Below are 8,491 nucleotides of genomic sequence, written 5' to 3'. Positions count from 1 at the left end.
CGGAGAACAGTATCACATTGGATGTCGGAGTGGAATCAACTGGAATTGTATTAGGAACGACAAACAATACTATAGTTGATGAAACGAAGACAGAAAATGTGATACATGCCCGCCCTTGGTATAGACGTTTGTTTGGAAAAGACCAATAATTTAGTATCCCACCCAGGAAAAAAAAAAAAAAAAAATTGAATAGGTTTAGCTTAGCTAGAAAGATATAGGGAAGAAAGGGACATATTTGTTTATTGAAAAAAGGAAAAATAAAGCGTGGCTCAGAGAGCATGTATCACATTTTCTGTCTTCGTTTCATCAACTATAGTATCAGAAAAAAATGTCTCAAATTCTTTCTAGAATACACTAAACACAAGAATTACACTTGCTTTTATTTTTGGTATTCGGATAAACCTTCCCTTTCTTCTCATCACCCCCACCTTGTGTTTAACTTTGGTTTAGGGTCGGTTGTTTAAACAAAATAAAGTCCCGAGTGCACTCCCTTAGTCAGTCTTCTTTGGCCGTTGAATGATCCACATTAGCAATCCCTGTATGTCAAGATACCAGGCTAAAATTTAGTCGCAAAATTAGAGAGAAGGATAAGCAATTTTTTTTTAATTGCTGGATAAAAAGCCTAAAATTTCGGTGTGTATAAAGAACGAGGAACATTCTCCCTCTGGTACAGAATTTTTTTTTTGGCATGTTTCCAATTTTGTCAATAGGGAATGTAACACTATGATTCCATAGAATAATGACTTCATGGTGGTACATGGTCAGCCTAAACTATTGCCATGCGATTTGACAAACACATTTTAATAATCAAAACCTGTTTATTTTTGTAAAAAAAAGAAGAAAATTCTGGTTTTTACTGGATACTTTATTTAGGTGAAGGCATCATTTTTTACATTTGTGGCCCAAGAAACAAAGATTATGTGCTTTCTTAGTAAAATACATATACCTTTCACGAGGATCGTTATCGCAATTCTACTGGCTATATTTTTTTTTCCCTCCGTGCAGTGGAAAGTTTTCTCCCCCCCCCCCCTTTTTTTTTACACGATAATATAAAATTTAAAGCGCCCTCAGTGGGAATAAAAAGAAAGTTTGATTAATTTAATTTTGGAGTGTTACCAAGTTATTTGATCGGTATTAAAATCTACCCTTGTTTTTGAGAGCTGGGCTTCAATTGGCCCGTGTTTTGTATCACAACCTATTCAGACACAGCACTTTTAGCTATAAACAATTGGAAGCCTAATTGTTTAATATTCCCCCCTCTCTCTCTCTCTTCTTTTTTTTTTTTTTTTTTTTTTTTCTTTCATTTTTTTTTTCATCTTGTACGCCTATACCCCAGCATCACACACCAGCATTTCGATTAAACGATAGAAAAAAGATGGAATACGTAGCAGTGGAAGCAATAAAACATTATAACGGCGGCATCATGTTCGTCAGTTACCTAGTAGCAGTTGCTGGAGCACAAACAACATTAGAGTTATTAAATAGAAGGACACACATTAGTGGTATCTATAATTGGTATGACACTATTTTAATGTCAACATTTTTTCATGTCAGATCAACAAAAAAAGACTTACAAATAAGATAGGTTTTTACTATCGGCTGCAGCATTTTCAATGGGAGCTGTTAGTGTATGGGCAATGCATTTCATTGGCAATAATAGTCTCATGTTGCAAGTTCGAGGCGATAAATACCAATTAAATTATAGCGCAGGATATACATTTGGTAGTCTGATTGTGGCTATCGCTTGTATGTTCATTGCATTTGCCTTTGTCGGTATCACCGAAGAAGCACGTTTCGCTAGAATCCTTCCAAGCGGAATCTTTGCCGGGGTAAACTTTATTTTTTACAAACAAAAAAAAAAACTTTCCATTAAACATGAATCTCTTTTTAGTTGGGCATTGTTTGTATGCATTATATGGGTAATAATTACTGCTACCATCATCACATGCTCATTCTGACCAATTAAGCTTTTTTTTTTTTTTTTTTTTTTTTTTTTTATTCAGGTCAATTCGCCATCGATTACTTTGTACTCGTTTACCTTAATTCATATATTGTCGGCGCAGCATTTATTGCAATGACCGCTGTCACCGTCGCGTTGTATATATTTTTCAAGTTACGTGAACGTTGGATGGACACTTGGTATAAAAGATTTGGTTGCGCCCTTATCATGGGATTGGCCGTATGTGGTAAAACTATAACCCTTTCTCCATTGATTCTTTTGTATTGTTTATTTATCATATAATATTTAGGCATGCATTACACAGCTTTAGTGGGTACCATCTTTTATAAACCTAATTACTCCAGCGGTCCACCCGTTCCTAAATTACAAACACCTGCTTTAATCGGTATCATTTCTGCTGTAACAGTATCTGCCTGTATTGGTTTAATCTATTTCAGTATTAAAACCGGCATCAAAAATCTCCCGTTGTACATAAAAAACACAAACAAACGCCTCATATTGGATTCCGTCATTTTCGATCCCATGGGACGAATTCTCGTCAAGATTGATGGTACTTTGCCCATGACTGAAATCGTACACAACCTTGAGTTAAATGTAAACATCACAAATATTCCCCACATATATAAAATCAATACATAATCTAAATTTTTTTTTTTTTCTTATAGGAAACAAAACAATCATTTACCACAAAACATCCTTTATTTATTCGTCTATACGAAGCTGCCGTCATGAAAGCCTCCCTCAAATATAATTCAGATAAGAGACCATCGGGCATTTCCAGTACTTCATCTATAGAGGCTTACGAAGCCATCGAAAGACAGTTCCTGAACGCCACTCACGAATTAAGAGACGAACTCCGCTTTGATCATTTTGACGATCTCGGCATTCTCAGTGATATTGTCGTCACCACAGATACGATTTCCAAAGCAACCATGTTCAACAAGAGTCAAGTCTTTCGAAATTCATCAGGTACCTCATTGGCTAACCTGGAAGTCACGTCAGGTACACTCCACCAGCGATCCGAAGAGGAAGATGAAGAAGACATGTGTTCCCACCCTACCACGAAAAAGAAAAAACCTCGTCATAAAGACGGCAAGAAAAAATCTTCATCAAAAACAGTAGCAACAACGACAACAGATGGATCAGCTCGTAAATCTACTTCTTGGAGCGTTATGAAATCGTTTGCAGATGATGAAGAAACCGTGATTGAAGGTCTAGGCAAAAGATCGTCTGGTAGCACCACTATTGTCACAAATGGCGTTCGATCTTCATCTGACGAAGATGGCAAGTCTGTCAATGATCGATTATCAGTAGAAGACTCCGATGGTGAAGATAAGCATATCTTTTTGGTACGCAAGTTGGTTGACGATCGTGATGTATCAAAATTACTCTCTCAAGGTTATCGATTTGCTGAACCCATCTTTATTGCCAAAACCATGGCTACCAAATTACGTATTCCTACCGATTGGATGCGACAACACTTTTTAGATATGCAGCAAATGTCGGATTCCGTCTGTGCCTTAACCCAGCACGACTGGTTACCTTCTACTGTTGAACCTGCTCCTAACCCCACTGAATTCAAGGCTTCCACCAAAAGCTCGGTCTATCTTGGTGCATTTGTCTTGCTAGATGAAACACCAGAATTGACAAATACTCAGATTGTCATTGATAAAACAAAACGATTTGCTTTCCCCATGGAGGAAATCGTATTGCATGATCAATCGGATGCTCCTACATGCTTGAACGAAGATGAAATTTATTTTGTGAATAATCTTCAAGGTCACTCATTATGTGATTTTGCTGCACTTTCCCAACTTGTCGCTACCGAATATAGTCACGGCGATCGTAAATTGCCCAGTGTGCAATTTATTCGATCTTTGGAAAATGCTGCCAGAAAGATACTCGAGGCTACTGCTTATACCAAGGCTCTGTATCTAACCTCTAAGTTACATACAGCTGTACTTGACATTCCTGCTTTCTCCTTAACAACTGGACCTTGCCAATTGATCGTGTTCAAATCATTTATCACCAGCAAAGGTGCAGTAGCCGCTATCAACCATACGTTTACAGAGCCCTTGAAATGTGTCCCACTCAAGATTTATAAATTGCTCGCTGGCTATATCACGGATGAAGCTGCTCGTATCTATCAAGCCAGTACAAGTATGCAATCAATGCCTACATATTTACTTCAACAACAAATGTATCGACAACAAGCGGGTAATTATGATTCAAAACGACTTTATAGCAGTAGCGGTGAAGATGATATTCCGATGGGACCCATGTTTGCAGAACGTATTGATACAAGTCATAGTTCAAGCAGTGCTCCTTCTCCGGTAGATCCTTTCTCTTTACCTCCACCACCTAGAGCTAAACGCAACCGATTCAAATTAAGTCATGTTATGTCCAGTAATTCGCCATTTGATCTTTTAACACCGTTGCAGGATCACCAACCGAGATCTCCGACTAAAACTTTACAGTCAGCACCCTTAACCGTATTGGCGACTCAGGACCGGTTCTGGTGGATTAATTCGTTTGTTGAAGAAACCATTCACAATTAAGAAAAAAAAATGTGTGATTTGCGTATATACCCCCTCTATGTTATTATTTCATTTGTAAACAAGTATACTTTTATGTTTCTATAAATAAAAAACAAATTAAAATTACTCATCATAATCAGGGTTTTTTGTGTATGTTACCATAGGCAATTTGAAAAGGTATATTTCTGTGTAGCCGACTAATCTTTTGTGTGTAATTTTTGTTTCATCTATTTTTACTTTTTTTTTTTTTTTTTTTTTTTTTTTTTTTTTTTTTACCCGTATTTTTTATTTATTTATTGCCACATGTTTGTAATTTATACAACTTTTAATAACGCTTTGATGCATTAGCCCTCAAAATTAAATCGCGAAAATCATCATCGATCGAGAAATGAGTCGATCCCTGTTGCTTTGAGCTTTTAAAAACAGAAATGGAGTTTCATTGCGCAATTCAAATTTATGAAAATATGTAACTAAAAACGCTTAAACGTGTGCTTTTCTTGTAAACCAATCAAACTCATAATGTAACTGTGTGGGGGTGAGACTGCAAATCGGATGAATTAGTGTCACATTTTACAAAATTGGGAATTTTAGTTTCCCGTACGTTTGCAGAATTTGTTCATGGTTTTTGTTAATTTTCTCAAGAAAAAAAAATAATGGCGCTCATCTACATACTGGGGAGTCCAAACATACTCGGTTTAATAGTTCAGTCTAAGCAACAAGAAATGTCCTCTATCCCCATCATCATTTTTGCTGCTGATCTAAATCGGAGCACCAATTTAGGATAAGGGCCCTTTTGAACTCCTTTTTGATCCTTCACATCTAGAATGTAAGCTCCAAAAAAAGGAATAATTTGTAATTCTGGTTTAAGTTCAAATGCAGCAGTCTGCACATTAGTAATGTGCCTCTACAAACCTATACTTTTCGCATCGTAAATAGATTTTTCCCGATGCAAACAGAAAAAACTGATCTGACTAATACCTGTCAAATAACAGAATTCGATCGAAAGATGAGGTCTAGATTTTCCTCCAGTGGGATGGAGTTGAAATCTAGAGTCCAGTAATTCGGTTCTATTGTATGAGGCCTGTTGTAGGAGGCATAAAGACATAGACAAAGACGTTTAATTTAGGTTAATATATCCCTTATTGCTACTGTTCTCCGACCTTATCACAATTAGTAATGTCACCAGTATTGAAATGACGTGATCAGCTTTTACTTGTCAAGTAAGCTGTAATAGGACTTGGTGCATGTGCCAATATACACCTGGAGAAATTTAAATCAAAATTTATTTTGTTTTTGGCTTTCTTTTTGTAACTAGACTGCATCTTTAAGTATTACATTGTGTTTAAAAAGGCTTCTTATCGGACTCCCTTAGAAATTATAAGGTTACCTTAAACAATTATTACATGCTTATATATCTTAAAAAGTCATCTAGTTCTTCAATATAAAATATATAAAAAGAAATTACTTATTGACTTTGGTATTTTTTATTGGTGCACAAGTGCCTCGTTTTCGGGTATTAGGATCAAGCTGTTGCATGATCCAGTGATCGGCTTGCTCTCTCTTTTTTTTATGTTGTGTGACGTGAACCTTTAAACCCATTTATCAAATAATGGACTGTACAATGTACGTTGATATACAACTTGCTTTCTGTTTCTTTTAGTGGCAAATTAGGTCAGAAAAATCCAGACTTGCCTAAAGTAATTCAAATTTGAACATTTCAGTTTGGGCAATACCGGATACCGGGAAGCAATTTTTTAGACTCAAAGGTGAGGAGGAGCCTGAGATGACCGAAGAAGGGGTTTTTTTTTTTAAGTATCGTATAGAGATCCAAGTGGAAACACGCCGTTTATTGTCGCGTCGTCAAAAACGTTTGGAATTTAGTTGTGTTCCACAACTGTTAATTGACACACATCACATGAAGCACCACACAATAGGATAGTAGTAACGGCTATAAGAAATTCAAAAGTATGACAGCTAAAAACTAGTAGGTTTTTGGTGGATTTTAACACCAATATTTATCATACATGCCATAGAAACATTAGAAGCTGTGACATTAATACATTTGGAAGAATAAGTAAATTTGCATTTTCCTTCACGACAAAAACATTATTTGCTGACAAGTCAAATACGTGTAACAATGTTTCAATCAAAGAGATAAACGAAGCAATGATTCCTCAATTTAGCCATTTTCAACAAAAAGTTGTGTCACGAAAAGCTACTTGAAGAAGCTAATCGTTTTTTATTGTCGCCAAGACAAACACTCATTCCCTGTTACCGGATAGCTGGTATGCTGGTATGCTGTTATTTACTATAATACGGGAAGCCACGTTAAGCTCAAGACGGATACAGTATTCTGCTGTTCCTGATGGGGATAAATAAGGTAAAATATATTCCTATTAAATTTGAAACGGTGTCTAGGTCTACTGCTCTTAGAGTTGCTCCTCGTATTCGGATTAGCTTTACCTCACCTGGTGGAGGATATGGTGAATATCGTGCCGATTAAGACGGAAGCTGACCTCAGATCGGCTACTAATGTCCTCTTAATTTAACCGGTCATACCTCTTCTACTGTTGCAGAAAAGACAGAATCCTCATCAAGCGATGTCGTTCTCCCTCTTATCTATAACAAAAATTGACATACACATAATAGATGGAAGCAACCGAAACTTGGAATCACCTACTATACATAACGTCTGTTATTCATGCATTTGCCAAACGATGCTGGTTACACTGTACTACTGATAAAATAAAGCCAGCTTAATGTTTTAAAACCCAACATAATGTATTGAAATCATAGACAAGTTACAATCGCAAGCAACGAGAAGCCATGATCAGCGAAACAGGATGATTTCGATCTCAAGCTTATAATAATCATGTTGTTAACTATAAGCTTCTCATTTTAAGTTTCTTTAATCCCAATTTACATGAATTAAAAATGCAATAAGTGAAACCGGAGATATTTTTTATTATGCGACAAGAGTATCCTGATAACATTATTGAAAGTGATTATACTGATCAAATATGGCCACCTATTTTTAAGTCTCTATTTGCAATTAATGTTAATCTAATTCGAGTGAAGAAAAGAGAGACTGTAGCGACAGACTCTATAATTGATAAATCAAGTTTATACAGTTCAAACAAGCATGTAATAGGCTTCAAGACTGACATCCGATTCATTTTCGACTACAAGGAATCAGAGTTTGGCATTGGTGGTGCTGAAGTCTACCTTCCCAATGCTGATATTACCAAGCTTACAGACAATAAGGCAAAGTTGTTGAGAGAAGGAAAGAGTATTACCAATCCCTTGAACAACGTTAGTTCTGGCCTTTCGTGGATTGTTCAAATCTCGGGCTTAAGGGCTTATTTTTCAACAGTGGACTATGTTAGTCACGATTTGCATGTTGGCATCTTACAAAACCAAATTTTGTTCCCAAGTTGCATCGGGAAGTTAAATAACGCCACCAAATCATTGGCATTCTTCAAAACACTCTTCCAATTTGGAAATGGTATTGAGGACTCTGCCCATATTATTCAATCAATTATTTCCCAGACAAATAAATGGAACAATGCAACCAGCGACAGATTTAGTGATCCAGAGCTGGCATCTCTGCCTCGCACCATGAAACAGCCTTTGTCTCAAACGTGGTAACTATACTCCTACAAGAAAACTACAGAAAAATAGTATACTTCCACACTACAATCTTTAACTGTTGGAAACCGGTTCAGATACTTTAATTGAAGATAGTATCCTTAATTCCCCCCTCCCTTCAGATACTGATAATAACGAGCTTACCACAGAAGATTCCTTTGGGTTTGTAAATTAGGAAATGGATGGTATCATCCTGCTCTTCGAAACTACCTTGATACCCATCCTATAGAATGATTGCGTCTATTGCTATTATGATTTTTTTTTTTATTTTCTATCATCATCATTCTATCATCATTCCACATATCATTATTGTAAATAGATATGAGTTTTTAACTCGAATAAAACT

At 36.3% G+C, this 8,491-nt stretch overlaps 2 protein-coding genes across 2 annotated transcripts; both read left to right on the top strand.

Annotated features, from left to right (window-relative positions):
• The first annotated feature begins 1,286 nt into the window (after positions 1–1,286).
• EV154DRAFT_505134 (uncharacterized protein) lies at positions 1,287–4,633 on the top strand. The gene is made up of 6 exons (XM_051601143.1): positions 1,287–1,515; positions 1,586–1,829; positions 1,892–1,919; positions 2,004–2,186; positions 2,250–2,554; positions 2,626–4,633. Exons 1-6 carry the CDS (start codon positions 1,376–1,378, stop codon positions 4,516–4,518), a joined length of 2,793 nt encoding a protein of 930 aa, XP_051458849.1. The 5' UTR covers positions 1,287–1,375; the 3' UTR covers positions 4,519–4,633.
• Positions 4,634–7,641: 3,008 nt separating this feature from the next.
• Positions 7,642–8,145, top strand: EV154DRAFT_398766 (uncharacterized protein; the record flags this gene model as incomplete). Its single annotated transcript, XM_051595238.1, has 1 exon — positions 7,642–8,145. A coding segment is annotated over one exon (504 nt), but the record flags the coding sequence as incomplete, so codon positions are not given.
• Positions 8,146–8,491: the final 346 nt, after the last annotated feature.

This window comes from Mucor mucedo, assembly GCF_025094135.1.
Source record: "Mucor mucedo strain NRRL 3635 chromosome Unknown EV154scaffold_34, whole genome shotgun sequence".
Lineage (NCBI taxonomy): Eukaryota > Fungi > Mucoromycota > Mucoromycetes > Mucorales > Mucoraceae > Mucor > Mucor mucedo.
This window is presented reverse-complemented; position numbering and strand designations above follow the sequence as displayed.

What these genes read in the sequence shown, in the direction of transcription:
- EV154DRAFT_505134 (XM_051601143.1), top strand. Translation starts at nt 1,376, where the DNA reads ATGGAATACGTAGCAGTGGAAGCAATAAAACATTATAACGGCGGCATC. An exon ending in CAAGCGGAATCTTTGCCGGG is followed by an intron (nt 1,830 to 1,891) that starts GTAAACTTTATT and finishes ATCTCTTTTTAG; the next exon opens with TTGGGCATTGTTTGTATGCA. An exon ending in CATGGGATTGGCCGTATGTG is followed by an intron (nt 2,187 to 2,249) that starts GTAAAACTATAA and finishes TATAATATTTAG; the next exon opens with GCATGCATTACACAGCTTTA.